The 22,403-nt window shown below is 56.7% G+C and overlaps 4 protein-coding genes across 4 annotated transcripts; 2 read left to right on the top strand and 2 right to left on the bottom strand.

Annotated features, from left to right (window-relative positions):
• Positions 1-481: 481 nt before the first annotated feature.
• On the top strand, positions 482-4,728 carry LOC34624060. Its single transcript, XM_026337329.1, has 6 exons — positions 482-2,200; positions 2,419-3,021; positions 3,746-3,909; positions 4,029-4,114; positions 4,226-4,287; positions 4,522-4,728. Exons 1-6 carry the CDS (start codon positions 482-484, stop codon positions 4,726-4,728), a joined length of 2,841 nt encoding a protein of 946 aa, XP_026193114.1.
• A 1,145-nt stretch (positions 4,729-5,873) lies between these two features.
• LOC113147282 (AF4/FMR2 family member 4-like) lies at positions 5,874-10,675 on the bottom strand. Its single transcript, XM_026337330.1, has 8 exons — positions 10,435-10,675; positions 9,922-10,239; positions 9,676-9,732; positions 9,316-9,570; positions 8,301-8,929; positions 7,257-8,072; positions 6,814-7,088; positions 5,874-6,504 (listed from the first exon to the last, which is right to left on the bottom strand). Exons 1-8 carry the CDS (start codon positions 10,673-10,675, stop codon positions 5,874-5,876), a joined length of 3,222 nt encoding a protein of 1,073 aa, XP_026193115.1.
• A 1,845-nt stretch (positions 10,676-12,520) lies between these two features.
• LOC34624063 (GRB10-interacting GYF protein 2) lies at positions 12,521-14,338 on the top strand. Its single transcript, XM_022737161.1, has 5 exons — positions 12,521-12,617; positions 12,734-12,851; positions 13,099-13,195; positions 13,346-13,646; positions 14,211-14,338. The coding sequence occupies exons 1-5, from the start codon at positions 12,521-12,523 to the stop codon at positions 14,336-14,338; spliced, it is 741 nt and encodes a 246-aa protein (XP_022591817.1).
• A 2,395-nt stretch (positions 14,339-16,733) lies between these two features.
• Positions 16,734-22,362, bottom strand: LOC34624064 (the record flags this gene model as incomplete). Its single annotated transcript, XM_026337331.1, has 7 exons — positions 16,734-16,880; positions 17,226-17,317; positions 18,064-18,116; positions 18,475-18,746; positions 19,147-19,659; positions 19,852-20,064; positions 22,306-22,362. Coding segments are annotated over 7 exons (1,347 nt in total), but the record flags the coding sequence as incomplete, so codon positions are not given.
• Between the last annotated feature and the right edge of the window lie 41 nt (positions 22,363-22,403).

Raw genomic sequence — 22,403 nt, forward strand, 5'->3', positions numbered from 1 at the left:
CATCACATTTCTCGGGTTTCAAAATAAATTTAGCCGATTTCGCGCATCGTGTAAGGACGCAAAAAGATATTTCGGCAATATTTTTAGTCAATTGACCATTCAATGAGCGTGGGGTTTTGCGAAAGGAGCGGCAGGGGAGAGCCAAGCCGGGCCGGGGGGGCCCTCGAGCACCGTTCTCTTGCGAGACTTGCGGCTGCGAGCAGCAAAAGCCGCTGCAGAAGCCTCCGCATGTGGCAGCAATATATATCGACTGTTTCTGGTTAGAGGCAGGAAGAAGCCCTTTTACACTGGCAGATTTCGCCGAGAAGTGTCGGCTCTCAAAGAAGGCTCCTTCTCCTGTGGGGTGGTGGTAGAAGCAAGCGTTCGGCAGGCGGAGGAGGCCCTCTGCGGTTCGCTGCGGGCATCTTCTCCCACCGATTGCTTTTGCAGCGGCAGTTGCGGCATTGCAAGTCACAGCAGCAGCCTCAGCAGCCTCAGCAGGATGCGCGGGGCCCTCAAGGCGGCCCTTAAGGCGACGAGCTGCAAGCGCCGCAAAGCCGAGTCTCCCGGCAGGAGGCCCCTTGAGCGTGCGAAGAGCACAGAAAGTGGCCGTGAGAGGCTCTCCGTACGGCAGCATGGGGAGAAACAGGAGAACCAGCGCGCGCCGGAGCACAGCAGCAGGAGTAGAAGCGTCGAGGAGGAACTCTCCTCTGCTTCCGACACGGAAGGGGCCGCAGCAGCAGCAGCCACTGCTGCTGCTGCCACTGCCGAAGGCAGCAGTGATTCAGACGTGTCTTCAGCCGACAGCAGCGCGGAGCTGCGCTGCAGCAGCGATAGCGAAGCCGAGAGTGAGGAGGGAGGCACGTACGATGAAGAGTTGGAGGGGCCCCCTGGTCAGGAGGAGCTGCTTGGGGACCACTCCGATGGCTTCCAGGAGGCCCTTGGCGCGCAACTGAAGCACAAGCATCCAGATTTTTTGGACTTCGTGCTGTCTGCCGCAGGGTCTGGCGACGGGGAGGAGGACGCAGACATGAGTGGCAGTGAGGAGGCATCCTCGGCGGCAGAGAGCGAAGAGGAAGCAGCCACCTCCACGCTGCACCAGCGGAGGCAGCAGCAAGATCCAAAACGGAGGCTTCTGACGCAGGAACGCTTCCTAGCCATCTGCAGTGCCATCGGGATAGATCCCCTAGCGAAGTGCAAGAAAGAAGCGGAGGCACGGCTTCAGCAGGCTCAAGAAGCGCTGAGGAGTCTTCGAGGAGCGCAGCTGCTCCTGGAAGCGCTTCATGCAGCCGTGATGCAGCTTTTCCCAAAGCAGGATGAGGCCAATGCGGCAGGCGCAATGGCAGTTGCAGCAGCAAGAGCTGCAGGGGAGCGCAGCAAGTTCAAGCACGCCAAGCAGCACCAAGACAACGAGGAAGGCCTCCGCCAACAGCAGCAGCGCAACGAAGCGGTGCTGAGAAGACTGCAGCAGCAACAACAGCAACACCAACGCAGCAGCAGAAGCAGCGGCACTTTTGAACTGCCGGATGGAGACACGTGTTCCTTTGTGATTCTCGCGGTCGTTAGAAGCGCAGCGACGCTCTTTAAGAACCTTTCTTCGAGGGAATCTCCAGAAGCGAGACGAGCAGCAGAGGGAGGAGGAGGCCTTCCCGAAGTCGCCTCAAGTCGACTGCGCCGGCTACTCAAGGGCTTTGGAGCCGATATTACGCATTTGCTTCTGGCTACGCGGCAGCAGACGGCAGCTGCAGCTGGCGCCAAGGAGCTGATGCTGCAGGTGCTGCTAGCGCTCAGCAGGAAGGATCTGCTGCAGTGGATTATGACGCAGGAAGCGGCTGCGCGGCGACTGCTGCAGGCTGTGTGCCGCTATTGGGCCTTTTCGCAACAGCAGCAGCAGCAACTTGCGGCGTTCGCTGTGCTTCGAAGCGCTCTGCTTCTGCAGCAGTCTGCAGCGGCTGCTGTGACAGCGGACGGCAAGCGAAAGGCACGGAAGGGAGGCGAGGGCTTACCCCCGTCAGCAGCTGCAATCGCAGCAGCCCACAAAGAGCAGCAGTTCTTACAGCAGCTACTGCGGTCCTATCAGAGGGCAGCTGCCCGACTCAGCCTGCGGCGGACGTGGAGAGCAGCTAGTCGCATGCAGCTGCTGCTCAATGAGACGAAGGAACTGCTCTCGCTCGCTGCGCCTCCCACCGTCTACAGGATTGCGTATCAGTCCGTCAGAGAGGTTCGTTGCCTCCTTTCTTCTAAAGTCTCAAAATTCCGAGCTCGATTCTCTTGCCCCGTACACCTTTGTTCTCAAATGTTCCCTGCATACATTTACACATATAAATGTATGTGCATATAGATCTGTATAGGTATATGCATGTATATGTGTAGATATTAATGTCATAGTGTATTGGATAGTGCATGCATGTATTCGCACATGTGCACATGCGGCTGCAGCTCGCCCTCACGGTTCGCAGCGCCCTCGCTGCGGGTGGCACTGTGGCAAAAAGTGCGAGCAAGCCCACGCAGGGGTTGAAGAGTAAGGCGGCACACAGGAAGAAGCACAGGCTTGAGCAGGCGCAGTTGGTTTTGTTTTGCTGGCCATTTGTTGCTACCTGCGCGTTGTGGGCTTCTTGCTTGGATTTGCACAAGGAGGAGCTCTTGAGGCCTTTGCTGTTTCCGCTCGTTTCCGTGGCTGCTGCTGCTGTCAAGTTGTATCAGCAGCAGCTCTCCTGTTCGCCTTTCTGCCTGAATCTTCTCGACGCAATAGCGCGGGCTGGAGTCGCTGCTGATGCCCTCGTGCCCATTGCTGCCCCTCTCCTAGCCGTCCTGCAGCTGCTGCTGCAACAGCACGCGGCCGTATGTAGGCGCAGCAGCAGCGCGGTAGGGGCAGCCGGGAGCGCTGCCGCTGCAGCAGGTTCGGTGCAGAAGAAGGGGAAGAAAGTCGCCACAACAAAGGCGGCAGATAACGCAACCACACCCCTCCGACTGCAGCAAGCAGCGGCAGCACATGTGGACACCTGCCTTAAGATTGACTCGGCGCAGCAAGAATCCTTACATGTACGATAAAGGAAGCAGAACGCCACTGCTCGTGCTAAGATGCTGGCTGCTCTTTCAAAAGGTTTGACTGCATGCAGTCAAACCTTTTGAATTCGTTCCTGCACACCACTCCGCAAGATGTTGATAGATATTGCTGCTTTGTGCTGTCCTAGGTCCTGGAGTCTCTCGTGGATTTCGGCGTGTGCCTCCTCGCAAGCCACTTGGCACAGTTGGCGGCTCACCCCGCGTTGCCGGAGTTGCTGTTACCCGTTTTGGCATCTCTGAAGCAAATCACAAAAACTTCTTCGGTGCGTTTGTTTTTGAAAACTTCGTGTCCTTGTCGGTTCGCTGCGTTTTATATATATATGCCCTTGTGGGTGGCATGATTGCGCGGCTGCCTCTCCTTTCGATTCTCCTGCGAGTTGTGCGCGCAAGCAGAGAAAACGTCGCACCCTCTCTTTTGCACTGTCTCGCCCTACCCTATCTCCCTCCCTCCCTCCGTCTGGCATTTCAGAATGCAAATTCATGTGGCCTGCTTCGTGCCTTACTTGGCCTGCGCGTATGTTTTTCGTGATTTCCTCGTCTCTTCCTTCAGTTGGCGCTCCGTGCGCGATGTTGGAGTACAACAGGCAGGCAGAGGTGTCTCTCGCTGTGCTCTGATACGGCGGCAGTGTGTGTGTGCGTGTGTGTCTGCATGTCTGTGTGTGTATGTGTGGCTGCTGCTACTCTCGTGGTCGTGCTGCAGCAATTTGGTGCCTCAAAGAAGCTGCAGCAGGTGGCTGCGGCAGCATCTGCAAGCGCGGAGACGGTGAAGAGACTCCGCTTGTCCCTTAGAGACATGCCCATCGGAAGGGTGGCGGTGCTGCCTATAGAACAAGAGAAGCAGCATTTGCCGCTTCTGGCTCTTAGGTACGCTGCTGGTGGTGCTGTCGCTCCCTATTCTGTGCTGCTGCTGCAGGTGCACCAAAGCCTCACCTTAAGGCATGGCTCATTTCGCGTTGCTACTGCGAAGACTGCATGTGCTGCAGCGAGAGGCTGACGAGGGAAAGGCAGCGTGCGATGGCCGAAGGCGTAAAGGACGAAGTTTCTGCAGCTGAGCACCGCAAGAAGAAGGGTTAGTCATCTCACGGCTAGTGTGTGGCAGCGTCTGCCCCCGATTGCGCTGCTTTTGGTAATGTATCAGTTTCTGCTTGGTCCCTTATGGTGGCCTGCTGTTTTGCTGCAGAGGTCGAAGAGACATTCACTGCGAAGCAGCTCAAGAGGCGGCGCCAGAAAGAGCAGAGGCAGGCGGCCTTGCAGCAACAGCAGCAACGGCACTCCGATCAGCGGGAGACTCCCAACACGAAGCAAAAGGAGGCAACAGGAAGCATGAAGAGAGCGCGGCCGGTAGCGGCAGCAGAGGTGAGGCTCAAGGATTCTTTTTGTTCTGTTGGGTTCGCAACACACGTGTCGACAAATAGCTCATCAGGACGCGCAGCATGCAGCAGTGCCCTGTGCCGACAGCCGCACACGTAGTTCTAGGGAAATAGGGCCTCGTTTCCTAGCGAAAGCCCTACTGCGATAGCTCTGCTAATTGAACCATTAACAGCTCGAAATGCTGCTGCGTATTTAGCTGTGACAGCAGCCGCGCCTCCGCTACCCGACTTGCCGCCGACAGTTCCAGAACCTTGTGTTGGTGCTGCTCAGGATGTGCTTGAGGAGTTCGACAGTGACCTCAGCACCGAATAGGAGAACATCACTCATTTGTGTGTGGTGCGTCTATATATATATATATATATATATATATATATATATATATATATATATATATATAGATGCCCCTTACTGCAGCATTACCAGGCATCACTGCCTTGGCTGCTGCGGCCACACGTGCGCCGCACACGCCAGCCGAGCTTCATGCATTACTTGAAGCTGTATTTTGTTAGTGGCATCCTCCCGCCTCCCCGTGATGTGCTGTGCCTATCAAGAGTGTCCAAGGGCCCCACCAACTACCTTTAAGCGCTTTCGAGAAACACTGGTCTCCCTTAAGCCGCCACACTCGGTGCTGCGGCAACCCTGCGTACAAGTAGGCCGATGCTTAGGGTGTCGCTCCTACTGCCATAGGTCTCTGCCACTAGTCTAAGCCGTCTCTGTATGTAGCAACAAAGTCGCGCTCACAAAGAGGCACAGGCAAGAGCTGCAGATACTTGCCGCCCGTTGCAGCGCTAACGTTAGGCCCCCGTGACGCCACAAGTGAGTACCAACCAAGCCAGTGCATGTACTTCTGCTTAAAAAAGGGGCAATAAAAAAGGCTGGGGAGGCAGAAAAAACAAAAGTCTAAAAGGGCACACACGACGTCAGAAGCACCGAGTATGCAAGTTTTTGCACGGATGATGCACTGATATATCGGCACCAGCCGCAGACTTACCTGAGCCGATTTCATCGATGAGCCTCCGCGGCCGAGTCGGTGTTGCCGGATGAAGTCGCTTCTTTAAAAGGAGATGTATCCGATGATTAAAAAATGCCTTTCAAATGACGTTTCTACTGCATAAGCCCAACTCGAGACACCACGGAATTTGCAAGGCTCCTCGACTGCATGCGCACAACTCCTGCGTGCAGAGGCTGCTCGCTTTAACCCCCACATGCACGCGGCTACTGGCAGTGCTAACGGGAACTTGAGTGGGGTTGAGCGGACACGTTCACAAGCAGAAATGTACGATGCCTTCTCATGCGCTGCGTAAGGTGCTCCACAAACATTGGGGCTGATACAGCTGCATGGGGTGCAGCAAGCACGAGGAGCTGCTGTACACCTCCCTTCCTCTCCGTCTGGCTGCCTGCCTGCGTGCCTCCCTAAACTCCTTCCCTCCCTGTCTGCACTTTAGGATAGTGATCTTCTACAGCGTATCCCGCATTTGAGGATTCTTCTGAACACGTTTCTTTAGCTCCATAAGGAAGTTTTGCTTCGCCATCAACTCGTCAACGGAGTTTTCCAGAGACACAGTTTCAGGTATCTGCAGCACCTTCCAGCTACTGCTGTTGTTGCTGCTGCGGCTGCTGCTGTTTTGCCGCATGTCTGCCACTGGCATTGCCCAAAACAAGAGGTCACTCTTTGGCCTCTGATTGCAAACCTGAAGCGTGAACCTGCATCTGTTGCTGTTGCTGCAATAAGCCGCAAGAGCCGCGGCTCGAGCTATCGCAGCAGTAGCGCTCTTCCCCGTTGCCGTCATTAAGCCCCCGCCATCCTCTGCTTCAGCCTTCCCCAGTGCATCGCCTCCCCCCTCTTCCCGCTCCTGCATGCTCTTACTGTCCAGTGCGGCGGTAAACGGGGGGGCAGGAGCGGCTTCCGCAGCTGCACTGCTCGTGGGGAATGCCTCGCTGCTGCTGCTGCAGTGAATGCTCACAAAGCACTCGCACCAGTGGGCCCTGCTGCCCCTTTCATTTTCTGCAGCCGCGGCTGCAGCCGCAACGGCATTTTTATTGGCGATAACGGCCACACTCTGATCCGCCAGAGAGCTCCGAGAGGACCTATACGCAGGAGAATGATGAGGGAGGTTATTCTCGTTGTTACTAATGCCGTTATTCTCGTTGTTACTAATGCCACAGTTGCTCTCGTTGTTACTAATGCCACAGTTGTTCTCGTTGTTACGAATGCCACAGTTATTCTCGTTGTTACTAATGCCACAGTTGTTCTCGTTGTTACTAATGCCACAGTTGTTCTTGTTGCTACTAATGCCATAGTTGTCGTTGTTGCTACTAATGCCATAGTTGCTCTTGTTACTGATGGCACAGTTGTTCGAGGGGTGTCTTCTGCGGTCAACTGTGCAGGATCGAGACCTCTTGCTGGCGATGTCGTGCACCGCTTGTTCATCATCGGAGGCTCCTGTTGCTGCAGACGGCGAAGCTGCTGCGCACGTGTCGTCTCCCCTGCTTGCGTCGAAAGGCTGTTGCTGCCTCAGCGACGGGCAGGCAGCATCAGCTCTCCTAGCCGAGTGGCTGAAAGAAAGCTGCAAGGGGACCACAGGGCAGCGGCACAACAGTCGGATCCACACCTCCCGGTTTGTTGCTGCTCCTGTGTCTCCTGTTGCTCCTTGTGAGTTAGCAGGCCTCATCTCAGCGTCGGAATTTCCTTGGGTGTGGTGTTGCTGTCGCTGTCGCTGCTGCTGCTGCGGTTGCTGCTGCGGCACCAAGACACTGACGAGACTGCCGTGGACAGGCGAGCTGCTGGAGCTCCTCTCACTGCCGCTGCCGAAGAGACTATTGCCGCAGCTAGACAGGACCGCTGTATAGGTACAGCGGGCAGCTTCCCCTTCCCGCCACGTCTCAGCTGCAGCGCTGCAGCCGCTGTAGCTCCTGGAGCAAGTCCGTCTTTCTGCAGTACCTCGTTGCTGTGCTACGGCGGCAAAAGACGAAAAGTCAAAGGCAGTCAGCGCTTCCGCTGCTGCTCTTAGCGGGCCTAGTTGCGGCAGCAGCAACTTCTTGCTGCTGCCTCCACCCGCCATGACGAGAGCTCCTAACTGCAAGACAAGCTGTCGACCTAGTTCGCGTTGCTGTACTGCTGTTGCGCTGTCAGGGGAAGCCGGCAGATCATACAAGCTAGGATAGTACACGCTATGGCTGCTGCGCTCGTTTTCGCCATACTGCTGCTGCTGTTGCGGCTGCTGCTGTGGCTGCTGCTGCTGTTGCTCCCTCCGTTCCTCGGGAGGCTGCTCGTCCTCTTGCTCTTTTTGTTGCTCTTGACGCAGCTCCAGGAGTCTGCGGGGTACAGAGGAGGCCGCGTCGTCACCACTCGGCGCTGCATCAGCCTCTGCTACTGCTGCATCAGACTCTCGGAGATTTACTTGGGGAGGGGCAGTGAAGTGCCGCCGCTTAGCCTTCAACTTGGCCTTTTTGCTGCAGGGAGACTGAGGACTCTGCGGTGTCTCGACAGCAGCGGCGCTTGCCGCCGCAGACGCCGTCTGGCCTGTTTGAACTGCGAGGCTCCGAAACGAAGATTTCCAGCATTCAAAGTGCCGTACTAAAGCGGGAACAGTCAGGTGAGACCCCTCTCCAACGTCCTCCTCTTCGCCGTCATCGGTTGCTGTTGTTGCTGCTGCTGCCTGCCTTACAGCTGCAAGTTCGGCTGCCTCTGCAGCATGCACGGAGTCATCAGGGGCAAGGAAATCTCCGGCAGCAGGCGCAACAAGAAAGGATTCCACTCCTTCAAGCGGAAGATACCCCAGCTGCGCCCTTCTGCAGTTCTGTCGGACGCTGAAGTTGCTGATGGAGGTGGTGGTAGTGGTAGTAGTAGTAGTGTTGTTGCTATTGCTGTTGCTATTGCTGTTGTTGCTGCTATTGCTGCTATTGCTGCTATTGCTGTTGTTGTTGCTATTGCTGCTATTGCTGTTGCTACTGCTGTTGCTATTGCCGCGGTGTGCTGCATGCTCAGCGCTGCCGTCATCACGAGCAGCCTCCCCGTGTGCAACAGCTGCTGCAGTGCTGCCACCATCCGTTGCTGTCTGTGCAGCGGCTCTCCAAGCCGCAGATGGAGGGGCTGTTGCGGGAGGAGCTCCAATGCCTGGAGGAGTTTTTTTGCTGAAAGACTCCTCTAGGCCACTGGAAAGACACGTTGCAGGAGGCGCTGCAGGAGCAGCAGGATCTGAAGGGAAAATCCCACCCTCAGCATCCGCCACATGCTGTTGCTCCGCGTTTTCCCCTTGCTGAGATCCGCGCATTGAAGCCTCGTTGGGCCCCCTACAAGCCTGCTGTAAGAGCCACCTTCCCAGGATATGCGCAAGGCTGCGATCTAGGGAACGCAGGCAAGCCGCATGCGCTGCATGGCATTCGCTGCAGCTCTCAAACACAAAGCCGTTCAGCAGCCGCAGCTGCAGCTGCTGCAGCGGCAGCAAGAAATGTAAGTCTCGCTCCAAGTGAGATGCATCAACAGGCACAAGCGACAACAGCGACACCTGACCTGCAACAACAACAACAAAAACAATGACAAAAGAATGGCAGACCGAACATGCCACCAAAAACAGAGGATCTCCAGGTGGCACTTCTTGAGGGTCTCCTCGCTGCAACGGCAGTCTGTTTACAGCGGCGTCCATGCATGCATGCATGCAGACACATACATATATGCATACATACACGCATTCACACACTCTTATCTACCTACCTACCTACCTACCTACCTACATACAAACTTACATGCATACATGCTCAAGATACACTCACACACACACATAGACATACACACACATACACACACACATAGACATACTCACACATACACCCACACGTATACACACAATTTTCCAGTTTCTCTAGGTGGTGCCTGTTGTCGTTGGATGCTCTTCTTACCGTCTAGAATGGCCTTAACGAGCTGTCGATTGCGAATTGCTGGATGCAGCTGGAGCTGCTGCTGCAGGAGCTGCTGCTGCAGCGCTTCCCTGCTTCCACAGGCAGTAGCAGCAGCAGCTGCGGCAGCACTTCCAGCTGCCCTTTCGGGAAAAGCCGCATCTCGCACCCACTCAGGCGCTAACAGTGGAAACAAAGCAGCTAAGCCAGCTCGCATAAGCCGCGATTCTGGAGCCCTCATCAAGGTGGAGCACGTCACTGTACGTCGCAGCACGGGTAGTGAGCGCAGTGTGCCCCTTGGAGTCGTGCACCAGGAGACACTGCCAGTGTTTAGGCTGATGCTGCTGCCTCTGCTGCTTCTGCTTCTGCTGTTGCCGCAATTTTCGTCGCCGGAACTACTAGCAGCATCGCGTGCTCTCGCTGCGAACGCACAATGACGGCCACGATACGCCTGAGTGTCACTACGGGCAGCAGCGCTCCAAGAGAAGCATGCGAAGAGCAACCCAGGCAGGCAGGAGACATGCAACCGTAATGCAGAAGGCAAGAGCAGCAGCAGCACGCAGCCGCAGCAGGGTCGTGCGGATAAGGCCTATACTTGAAGCCACTTACCGTCAAGCTCCAGCTGCGATGCCGATTGTTGCGCGTGAGACGCCTTTACTGCTGCTGCTACTGCAGGCGTGGCTACAGAAAAAGTCGGCAGTAAGAGTGGCTTTGAAAAAAAAGAAATCCCCACGGCCTCTCTCTCACTGACTTGAGGCAGCAAGGGAAGGGCAGAGTCACGCGAGAATGAGTTGCTGCTGCTGCTGCTGCTGCGTAATCCTGGTGATTCTGCTGTACAGGCCGCTGCCGCCGCTGCTTGTTGGGAAGGAGCACTCTCCTGCGTGTCTATGGCCGTCGAACGTCTTGCCGCCGTTAGACACGCCGGAGCTGAAGCAACTTCTTCAGAAGCAGCAGAAGCAGACGCAGAAGCAGCAGAAGCAGCTCGCAGCCCTTTCGCCGTGTGCTGCTGCTGCAGCCAGCTGCGATCGTCTCGTAGAAAGCGGCGTCGATGCTGCTGCGGCTTCTGCTGTCCACTCTGTTGGTGCGTCCCCTGCTCTACAGCGGATGCAGCGGGCTGCTCACCGTGAGCAGCGGCAGCTGTGCAGCACTGCGTCCTCGATTCTCCTCTTGAGAAGCTCCCAGAAGGGGGGCCCGCTCTAGTTGCTGTTGCTACTGCTGCTGCCTCGGATGCTGTGGATACGCCTGCGCCTCCGGTCTGAGTTGCGCAGGGAGCCAAAAGAAGCCAGGCAGCAGCAGCAGCAGTGCTGTTGCTGTTGCTGTTGCATTTTGGGGTACTGTCTCTGCACAGGATTTCAGCTGGCATCTCTTCTTGCTGCCGCGGCAGTTTTTGCTGTGTTTGGTGCTGCTTGGGCTGCTCCTCTGCAGAGCAGCACTGGTGCATCGGCGTGAGCTTCTTTGGCATGGCCGCACGGGAGATTTCTATCCCAGAGATGAGTGCAGCTCTGCCTGCCTCTGTCTTGTCGAGCGTCTTGCGCCGTTGCAGCAGAAGCGCTGGACTGTCTCTGCAACAGGTGCTGTCCTCGCCGCCGTTCTGGCCGCTATGCGGGTAGTGTGCTGAAGACGAACGGCGCTCTGGAAGAAGCGGTGCATCAGACGAAGCGCATGCAGCAGCCGCAGCTACCTCCCCGAGATTCGGATGTTCCCCGACATCCCCAGTAAGGAACCCTCCAACACGAGAAGGGCGCTGCGAACAAACAGCAGAAGTTGCGCTGCAGGAGGCAGCAACTCCTCCTGTGGACGCGCGTTCGAAAGCAGCGCACCGAGCTGCAATCGCGGGAGAAACTTTAAGACATGGCTGCTGCTGCTGATTATGCTGCTGGTGATGCTGCTGCTGCTGCTGGTGATGCTGCTGCTGATGGCGTGTGTGAATGCTGCTGCTGGGGGTGTATGTTCGCCACAGCTCCTTCTGGCCTTCAAACGGCGCTGCAGAGGCCCGCAGAGCCGCCATTACCAGCGGTGCATCAGATCCTGCAGCTGCTATTCTTGCTGTTGCAGCGACGGAGCAAGAAGGCAACAGGCGAGCAGGGGACGCGTGGGCGTGGAAATCGTGGGCAGCCCCCTCCTACACACAGATTAGCATGTCCCCTCCCTGCCGCTGTCTTGATGCTGTAAGTACTGCTCTGTTGCAGCCGCTTGGAGCTCGCGAAAAACAGCCGCTGCAGCGCCTGCCGCTACTGCCGCTGCGTCGAATGGTGTGGTGGTGCCTAAAACACGCTGGATGCTCCTATAAGAACAGCAGGGGGGCTGCCCAAGAGGGCGGCCAACGGCAGCGCTGTGAAGACCGGCTGAAAACAATAAGGTTCTAAAACGGATGCCGCTGTTGTTCTAGCAGCAGCAGCAAGCGGGGACGCAGACACAACGCGAGGGAGCGCTGAAGGAGCAAACCAGCCTTTCGGTGTCCACACGCGGTCATTTAAGTGTGTGTATCGGGCGTAAAAATTACACTCGATTAATTTTTCGGCGAAGACTGCCTTTTCTGCCGCTCGCTTAGCGGCAGATCGCAGGCAGACGGGTAGCCACCGTCATGATGACGGCGGCAGCCGCTAAAAAACGGCAGCAGCAGTAGCAGCAGCATCAGGGATAGGAGACCTTCCATGGCGGTAGCTTCGGCATCTGTATTTGTTAGGTGCATGTGAATCACCCCCCTTCTCTTCCTTCTGTCTGTAACCGTCAATTCTTCTCAGAGACCCCTCATCGGCAGAGCGGTGGCGCTGCTCCCGCTGCTGTTGCATGTTCTGTACAGGAGCGACAGCAGCAGCAGCACCGGCACCACGCGCTCCACTGCCTCCCCTCGGAAGCGATACTTTTGTGCCTGCTTTCTAGCACACCCCTCAGCTTTCTGCCGCAGCGGTAGCGCCTAGAGGGCGGCAGCAGCAGGAGCCACACCTATGCGATCACCACTGAGGCCTACTGCTGGTATCCTCGCGACTGCCGGATGGCTCCGCAGCACTGGAGGTGTTTAGAAGTGACACCGCCGTCAGCAACACGCGCGCAGCTGCCACATCTCACGCAGCGAAAAAAAACTGCTGCCTCCGCAGCCTTTTGGCTCCCGTGCTTTCATACACGCCCACCTCCAACGGCCTTCAGCTGACTCGAGGTGCTGCAGCAGCTGCACGCAGCCGACTCCACCACTCCGCCTGCTCGAAAAATGTCTGGAGTGCTTCACGCCTTGCGGCGCTGCGTCGCTCCGGTGGCTTGCAACCCCACCGGACCGCCTATGCGGGGAATCGAAGAGCTGTGGAAGGGTAGGCACTCCGTAGGCGAACACCCTGCTGTTTCTGAAAAACACGTTCGTTGCGTGAAAGGCCATCCTCTGCCTGCCCGTGCTTCCGTCCGCCTCCCTGTCGGTTGCTTGTTTCAGGAGGTTACTTAGATCCATCCTTGCCAGCCTCTGTCAAAAACTCACTCGCAGTCGCTGGAGATGCATGGCCTGCGCGGCTGCTCCGTCAGAAATCCTTCGACGATCTGCACAAACTCTGGTCCGCGCAAAATCCATTTTCCAGTCTTTTCAGTCCGTGCCTCCTCTCGAGGCACTCATGTGTATTCGCGGGCACCCCTGGTGTCGCTCTCATGCTTCATGAGAGTGAGAGCAAGCACAGCACTGCTGCTAGGCGCCGCGCTTGCGGCGTCGCCAACTGCCTGCCTCTTTTCTTGTTTGCATATAACCACCCACCCAATACCCCCACCGTCCATCTGTCGTGCATGCTGTTCCCCTGCCTCCTTCAGGTTTGTGTTGCTGAAGGAAAAAAACCTTTTGCTCGGGGAACGCTGGGCCGCCTGGCAGGCTAAGACGCAAATGAAGCACCCAGAGAGACTCAAGAAGGTATTTGAGACAACGCCTCCTCATGTAGCGACCCTTGTGGAGCAGCACTGTGGCAGACGCCGGAGGAGGAGTGTGTTGCCCTTCCCCATCCCCACTTCCTGCACTTCAGGATGCGCGGGTTAAGAGGCTGTAGGCGCTTTTGTGACGCAGGTAAAGCTGAGCATGAAACGGATCCTGACAGTCTTGTCTAGGCGGGCTATTCACGAGCAGTGTCTCTTCGCGCAACGCCTGCTGCAGCAACAGCAAAAGCGCGAAGCCCTCGAACTGCAACGGCACGAGTTGGAGCGGCACATGCTGCAGTTGCAGCAAAAGATAAGGCTACAGCAAAGGCAGCAGGAGCAACAACAACGCAGCCGCAGCAGCTTGGCGTGCCTCGCCTGGCAGCAGCAATTGGAGACAGCCAAAAGCAAGCACGAAGAGCTTCTTATACTGCTAAAGCCCCTGCGGCACGGTAGGGCAGCTTTGTGTGTTCTCCTTCATTGCCAATCCCGCCCGTGTTAATATCTGATGCCTCTCCCTCGTTCTCTGCACCCTTTCGATTCTGATTTACGCCTGCACATTTTCCTGGCCGTCGGGGAAGGGATGGTGGAGTAGTGCTGCCTTTAGATTCTTGCCCACTACACTTCTTCAGGTGTTTTCTTTCCCCCCCCCCGTCTATCAATTGTTACCCACCATAACACGCGCGCTGTTGCCCCTCGCTCCAGCTAGTAGCTCTTCTTGGATCTTTCTTTTTCTCTGTCTCTCTCTCTCTGTCTGTCTCTCTCTGTCTGTCTCTCTCTCTCTCTGTCTCTCTCTCTCTGTCTCTCTCTTTCTCTGTCTGTCTCGATCTAAAATTCTGTACGGGTTTGCAAAGGCATTGGCTTGAGCGTCCTCTCTTTTCCTTTCATTCCTGGGCCTGCCTGCCTCTTTCCCGCGCTGCCGCCTGCCTGCGTACAGAAGGGAAGCCTTGAGGCACGCTACCGTCGCTGCCTTCAGTGCTTTTTCCCCTTCTTCTGTGATTGGCTGTTTGTTGCAGAAGTACAGAGCCTGCTGGCTCCTGACTGGCGGTACGAGCGGCGCTTCTCCGATTTGCCCGGTCCAATCACCTGGAGGAAGGAATTCCTCCCCGTCCTGCGTAACAAGAAAAAGATCTTCAAGTTTTAGGGAGGCATCTGTGCCGAGGCGTTGCTGGCAGAGACGCCCCCTTCTCCCTGCCCTTTACGTTCCGCTTCCTTTGTAACTCAATCCCTTTTTTTCGACATGCTGATTTGCCTAGACTTCCTGGCGGGAGGGAGGGGGCCCTTCTGGCCTCCCCTTCCTTGCCTCCCTCTCTCCCTCCCTTCCCTGCGGAGTCTGCTGATCGAAAAGGGCATCGTTAATGCGCAGCATGAAATTTGCAAGCCGCACCGCCTAGCGCGAGACTCTCTCTCCTCTACAAGAGGCGGCGGATGCCGTGAGCCTGGCTGCGTGCAGTCAGAGACAAAACTCTGACTGGGTAGACGCTTGCTAGCCAGAGCATACGCTCAGCAAAACATCGCTGCTAAATGCAAGGGGAGACCTTTGAATGCAGAGCGAAGAGGCCCCTCCACGCCGAGAATAGCAGGACGCCCTCTCGCCTCGTTGCTTCTGCTGCTAGTGCTTGTACTGCTGCTAGTGCTTGTGCTGCTGCTAGTGCTGCTGCCGCTGGGTGGGGCTGGCTGGCTGTGTGCGTGAGCATGCACAATTGAAGAGCGTGTACAGCGGCTCACTCGGCCTTGATTCTGCTGTACACAGCCTTAATGAAGAGCGAGGACGCAAAGTAGGAGACGCAGCCGAGGGAAAGGCAAAGACCCCAAGCCAGCAACAAGGAGTAGAGGGTGAAGTGCAAAATTTGGATCGTTCCCGTCATTGGGGAGTTGACAAAGTACAACGCGCAGTGAAGCAGGAAGTACAGAGCTACGCTCCTGCAGCAGAAGGAATATAAATACACAACACACGGCAGATATAGCGGGAAATGCAGACTCTGCGGATGAGGCTGGCAGGCAGGGGGGCTTTGGAGACGCTGGTTGGCAGCGCGCAGCAAGCGCACGAGCGAGACAGCGAGGGAGAGTGAGACAGAGAGAGAGACAGCGAGGGAGAGTGAGGCAGAGAGGGAGAGACAGAGAGAGAGAGACAGCGAGGGAGAGTGAGACAGAGAGAGAGAGACAGCGAGGGAGAGTGAGACAGAGAGCGAGAGACAGCGAGGGAGAGTGAGACAGAGAGCGAGAGACAGCGAGGGAGAGCGAGAGGGAGACAGAGAGAGACAGCGAGGGAGAGTGAGACAGAGAGAAACAGCGAGAGAGAGCGAGACAGAAATAGTGAGAGAGGATCTACTAGTGTTGGTAGTTGCATAGACTGGTAGAGGGGAGGCGCGAGGGAGTAAGGGATGTACAGCAGGCGGGATGCTGGTTAGCAAGCAAGTAGCGGAACGCCGCGTTTTCGCGGCAAGTCACTCTAGCGAAACACATCAACAACCAATGAAAAGTCGGGAAAAGAAGCAGCTGCTTACCCGCCACTCCAGAAGGCAGGCCAGTGCCACCTGTGATCCTCGGCATTGAGATGCAAATAAGTGAGGAGTACAGACACCGCCGCAACAGCCAGCACCAGCAGCAAGGCTGCCAACAGCAGGAAGGAACACGTGTATACGGTGCTGCTCGTCCAGACAGAGAGAAACAGGTAGTAAAGCTCCATGTAAATGCCGCTAAAAGGCAAGGCAGCAGCCACCACGGAGAGCAGCAGTGGCCGTCTATACCATCGCACGCGAGGAATCTCCCTTGCCAGCTTGTTTGTCTGAGAGAAGCACCAAAAAGAAGCGAGGCAAGAAGGCAGGAATCAACAAGCACAAGCGGACGATGGGGCATTGGGGTGGGCAGGGAGACAGGGAATATAAAAGAGGACGCAGAAAAAGACACGAGCGAAAGAGAAAACGAAAAAAGCGGTCAGAAAAGGAAGGCTTGGCAAAGAGTGCACGAAGCACGCCTTTTGACGCATGTGGGGCGGGGGGGGGCTGGACGGTGGCGGAGCTCTACAAATAAATATATTTACATGCATAGGTAGACAGCCGGGAAGAAATCCACAGAGACAAACAGAGAGATAGAGAGAGACACACACACACAAAATTCGTGAACAGACAGGACGACCGCCCTATAAGGAAAGAGAGATCCATAAACACATGTAAAAACGTAATTAGAGGGGAGGACAAACATGTGGATACCTATGTGTTAGACTGATATGGGCGTGGAAACAGCCACGCGAGAAGAAGCGTGAGAGGGAAATAAAACCGAAGCATAGGGAGTGCGCCAACGCCACCCCAAGGGGGAAGCTGGCGTAAGACTCACTCTGCAAGGAAAGGCACTTCCAGCCGCGAGCTGCTGCAGAGCTCTCCGACGGCCTATAACACCCCCTAGGATCAAGAGGGGAACTGTCACTGCGAGCGCAGCAGGGAGGCAGAGGCTGACTGCTGAAAGGTTTTCGGAAAAGGACTATTAAAAAAGAGCTGAACAGCGGGGAAAAGAGCAGCACAAGCCTCATCTCTGCAGCATCAGGTTCCCCGCAAACAGGACGAAGATATCGTACCGAAAAAGAGGCAGGCAATCAGCGCAAACGCACTGCTGACGGGGAGGGCTGCTGTAGATCCGGCGAGAGCAGACGCGACATTCAAGATACTCCACACCACGAATGCAGGAAACTGCAAAGGCAACAAACCCCACAAAAGGCCCTCCTGGCTTCCCTATCGCACGCTTTGTGTTTCGATGTTTGACCGTCTCCCCTTCTCCCTTCCCTTTTTCCTTTTCCCTTCCGCCTATCCTTTCGAAGCACCTCTTTCACCCCATCTTGCATCTGCTCAGCTAGCTGTGTGTTTGTTCGGCGTGTGTGCAAAACGACGCGAATAAGGGGGACTAGTGCCGAGTTAGCAGTCCGAATGCAGGTTGACACGTTTTCTATTGGCCTCTCGCCTCTGTCCAACCCCCGTGCTAGACTTTTAGTGAGACTACCCCCACCCCCCTTTCCCCACAAGAGATCGCCTTCTTACCATGAAAATTCCGCATGCCGACACGATATTCCAGGTCCAGCGTTGCCCTCCCAGCTTCGTGTACAAGTTGACGCTCACAAAGCCGCAGACGACTGCCATAGAGCACGCATCACGCACGCCACACAGGAAGAGAAGAAGCCTCAATCAGGAGAAGAGAAGAGGAGTCGGGGGATGTCAGAGACGCTGAGGGTCTCTCCCCTACGCCTTCGGGAAAAAAATGCCATACACGTGGTGAGCAGATATCCAATGAGCATGAAGGAGAGGAAGGATGCTCGCGGGAAAAGTGCCGAGAACGAGAGAGCCGAGACTGAGAGACTGCAGACAAGCAGCAGCTGCAAGCCGCTTCCTAAGAAGACGCAGAGCACGTTGCGGTGGGCAGGTGCTCTGAAGACATCCGCATGCAGCAGTTTCCAGCCTGAGAAGAGAGGCAGGCAAGCAGAACGAGGCCAACCCAAGCTCTTCGCGATGCGCAGGAAAAGCTAGAACAGATACTGCATGGCTGTCTGCCTCCGGATGCGGGGAGTACTCTCCTTCCCTCCGAAGCCTCATCCGCGTGGAATGCCAAGGGGAAAAGAAAGCACAACATGCGTCAAGAACATAGAGGCTTGCTCTCGCTGGCAAAGGAATAGGGCTGCTTTCGCCTTTTGCGCGGGTCGTCTTCGTTGGGTGCCGCGCAAGGCAACAGACGCAAAAAAAAGTCGCAATGCCTAACAACCACGCCTTCCGACGCAGAGGCAGCGGGCAGGGTGTAACGAGGCTGACAGAAGCTACAGCCTTTCGAGAGCAGCCAGCCTCCTCCAAGAAGACAAGGAGGGGGGGGGGTGTGCCTTGCCCTTACCAGTCTCCTCTAAAGTCAGCTCGGCTACTTCCTCGTCCGCTGGCAACAAGACCCTGAACAGAAGGCAGCATTCTACGCAGCAAAAGGCAGCATTTTACGCAGCAAAAGGCAGCATTTTACGCAGCAAAAGGCAGCATTTCACGCAGCAAAGGGCAGCCTTCTACGGAGCAAAAGGCAGCTTTCTACGGAGCAGAAGGCAGCATTCTACGCAGCCTTCTACGCAGCAAAAGGCAGCATTTCACGCAGCAAAAGGCAGCCTTCTACGGAGCAGAAGGCAGCATTCTGGGCGGTGGGAGGAGACGCGGCTGCGGCAGATGACACAGCGCGTTGTCGACGAGCAGCAGCTGCCGCTAAGACAGCAAGACGTCGAAAGGCTGCTGCAGCGGCTAGGCTGCCACCCCACAGGCGTACCGTGCGAAATCGGCTCGGAGGGTTCGAATGAGAATAAACGTCAGGAGGAAGAGGACGACCACCACAAACAGGAACGAGTTTGCAAGGGCGAGCCAGTGTATGTCCACGTCATCTTTGCGACGTCCTGCAGCGGCTGCCGATGCAGCTGCTGCTGCCACGGAGGACGAAAAGGGAGACGTGAGCTGTCCATACAGCCGGAGGTGCGTGGGGATGTCAGGTCGATCATGCCACTCGACGGTGTAGGTGAAGACCACCTCGCGAGCGCCCATCTCCTGCAGCCGTCCGCAGAAGCCAACATCGCAAGGGCAGCAGTGCATGCAGCGACAGTTTGCAGGATTTTTGAACCGCCAAAGCCCCAAGGCGACGCGCCGCTTCTGCTTGACTGACTGGATGCATGCATGCGGCCATGCCGCATGTCTCCCAAGCTCGCGAGCGACGCCGCGGCATGCACTCCCTCCGTTTTCGCAGGAATCCCGCCGTGTTTTTGTGTGTTGCATGGAGGAGAGGGCTTTGCTAGACTGTGGCTAGGGGCGGGAGAGTGCGTGCTGGGAGAGTGCGTGCTGGGAGAGTGCGTGCTGGGAGAGTGCGTGCTGGGAGGTACTGGACTGGCTGCTTCTTTCTTTGCGGCTTCGCCGCTTGTGCGTTTTAGCCGCGCCTCTCTAGGAAGCCTACCAGCGATTCTGTTATATCGGTGAAAGCTGGAACAGAGCCGTCTGGGGAAGGACCATGACTCGCCGAAGCAGCCACAATGACACCCTTGTTGACTGCAAACACAAAGTGCAGGTTGGTGCCTAGGTGGTGGGTTACTTGCAGACGAGGGAGCGGAGTGAACAGCACGTCGTCATCATCTTCCAAGAAGTCGTCGTCCCTCATGTAATCCTCCTCACGAAATCCAAACGCATCCAGCTTTTGCGGCATCGAATGCTGCTGCTGCTGTTGCCGCTGCTGCTGCTGCTGAACAGTCTCAAGACTTCGAAGACCTATAGGAAAGACTAGGGGAATGCCGTCCACATACGCCTCCACCAGAAACTCGTTGTCTACAAGAACGCGCAGTTCTTCCAGCGCATCCTCTGTCAAGCGCATGCGGCAGAGCTCAAAGGGCCCCTCCGTGATCGCTGCCGCTGCCTCCTGCTGCTCTCTTTGTTCGCGTTGATGGCGATCCCACAACTCCCGCTGCAGCTGCAACTCTTCGGGAGTTGCGGGAAGGCTCTCAGCTCGCTGCCCACTGCCGCCGCTACCCGCTGCTCCGTCTTCTGCGGTGTTCGTATAAAGCGTGCTGGCGTCCTCCCCATTGCTGCTGCTTCCTGCTGCTTCTGCTTGTGTTTCTGCTTGTGCTTGCACTGCTTGTGCTTGCACTGCTTGTGTTTCTGCTTGTGCTTTGGCAGCAGCCGCAGCGAACTGCTCAGGCTTGGGAATGGTGAAAACGTAGGGGGCAGCCACAAGGCGCTCCCCCCTCAAGGCCTCTCCCAGGGAAAGCGAGAGGTACGACGGCGTGTCGGGTTTGCAGATTGAGACGCGAGAATAAAAGTCGTATGTTTCTGTGGGGTTTCTTTCTGGCCAGACCTTGCTGTACGTCATGGAAATCCTTTCCTCGCCAGCAGCAACACCTTCTCCGCGCGACGCATCCGCAGTTATCGGCGGCAGCGCACACGTCAGAAGCGGGAGGAGGGCGGAAAGGCGCATGAAAAAATAGCGTCTTCCAGGCGGAGCAGCAGCGCAGATCCTCGACCGATTCGACATGGTTATGGGGGCTAGTTAGGGAGGAAAGCCTGGAAGCGAGCGACGGTGGCAAGGGAATATGGCAGCAGGAGGAGCTAGGAGAGGATAAAGAGGCAGGCAGTGTGGGAGCAGCAAGGATCCAGGTGACCCTATACAAACAAAGGCAGCGCTGAGCAGTGACAGGGAGGGAGGAGGGAAGGAGGCAGGGGGGAAAGAAAGGAGGTAGGAGGGAAGGTGGCAGTGGCTGCCGTATCGCAGGAGGGTCCTACGGATGTCTACAGCGATAGCTGTATCCAGTAGAAGGGAGAGGAGCTCCAACGGTTTGTTATCTGTATCCAGTAGAAGGGAGAGCTGCAACAGTTTGGAATGCGCTAGACGAGGCAAGCAGGTGGTGGGGAGGGTCTGTGTGTGTGTGTGAGAGAGAGAGAGACAAGAGGCACACTGATGATGATGGTTATAGTAGTAGTAGGGGGGGCTGCTGGTGTTGCTGCTGCTGCTGCTGCTGCCACCTCTCGAGCACGAAACGGAGGTCTGGGATATCTACAGCAATATCGAGATTCGGCTTCCCTTGCAGTTGGTGGAGAGAGGCCGTACGGACAGAGGGGCGGGTGAGGCGGCAGCAGCTGCTGCTGCTGCTGCTGCTTCTTTTGTGCCCTTCCCTGATGCAGCGGCAGGACAGTTTTCACGGCTCGAAAATTTCGGGAGCAGAGCGCTGTTTGAGGGAGGGGGCAGACGGTGGTAGCTGCATGCGCCTGTATGGCAGCGGGAGACTCGGGGGGAACACGGTGACGGAAAGCGGTCTGCTGCTGGATCTGCTGTGCAGCTGCAGATTGAGCGAATTCCCAAAGAAATAGACTCCAGGCTTTGAGTGGCAACACATGCACGCGGCGTCGCTGCAAAGCGATGGCGGCTGCTCGAAGCCACGCGGACGACAGCACAGCCCCCCCGGAAACACACCGCCTCCAGAAACAGCAGCAGAGGCTGCGGTTTCTGGAAACTCTACCACTTGTACGGGGTGCACTCCTTCTTAGAAATCATGCAAACGCACTCTAAGCGCGACCGCTCATCCTGGAATTGCCTTATGCAGCTGCTTTCGCAGCAGGTGCAGCAAGACAGGCACCAGCCTCTGCTGCCGCTGCAGTCGGCAGCAGAGGCGCCTGCTGCAGCTGCTGCCGCATGCAGGTGCCTTCGAGGCCGTTTGTCGATTAAAAGGACATTTTTCAAGCTGGAGGCGCCGCAGCTTCCGAAGAACCAAAAACAGCGGCACGGAGGGAGGGCGCCCAGCTCGCTCTCCGCATGCGATCCGCTACCCGCTGCTCGAATCGCAGCACTAAAAGCCGGAAAAGCATTTCCAGCCTCGGCGTCAGATGAATGTACACGAGGAGCTGCAGTTGCAAGAGTGGCTGCTGCAGCACCTTGAAGCCGTTCCCCTGCGGCAGCCAGGGGGGCAGCGGGAAATCTCGCCAGTGCCAGGCGGAGAGCAGCAGCTCACGGCAAGAGACGCCACAAAACTGCAGCAGCAGTCTACAGCGCAGCACCAGTATTATCCCGGCTGGCAAACCCAGCACCGCGAAGCCTCTACAAATGTATCGCCTCGATCGCTGATGGTGTCTCGGCTGCAGCGGCACCTCCAATTTGTCTCCGACCTCCGCGCAGAGCAGCAGCAAAAGCAGCAGCAAAAGCAGCAGCAAAAGCAGCAGCCTCCAAAGAGGCACCAGCAAGAGCCTCCAGCGCCGTCGGACGGCGGCGAGAGAGTCTCTGCGGGGTCAAACAGACACCCCCATCATCATCATCGTCGGCAGCAGCAGCAGCAGCAGCAAAAGCAGCAGCAGCGCGCGTGCATGGAAGCATCATGTACTGTTGCGGATGACGCAGGCACCGTTGCAGCTCCTAGTCTGTGGGAGGCGTTGCTAGATGAAACCGAGAAAGAAGTAAATACTTCCGAATCGGCGAGGGGGCATGCGTCTTTGGACGCCCATCATGCGAGTGCAGCAGGAGCGCTCCAAGCGGCTGCCGCTGCTTCCGCGCCTTTAAAAGCAACCGACATCAAAGCAGCTTCCAGGATGACATCGCCGCTGGTGCGCTGCAAGGCGCTTGCAGCAGTCTTGGAACCCCAACGGCAGCAGCAGCAGCAGCAGCAGCAGCGGCAGCAGCAGCAGCAGCAGCGTGTCGCTACCACCATGTTGAATGGTGCTGCTGCACACTTATCT

The sequence above is a fragment of the Cyclospora cayetanensis genome, unplaced genomic scaffold, assembly GCF_002999335.1.
Source record: "Cyclospora cayetanensis isolate NF1_C8 unplaced genomic scaffold, CcayRef3 CcayRef3_contig_178, whole genome shotgun sequence".
Taxonomy (NCBI): domain Eukaryota; phylum Apicomplexa; class Conoidasida; order Eucoccidiorida; family Eimeriidae; genus Cyclospora; species Cyclospora cayetanensis.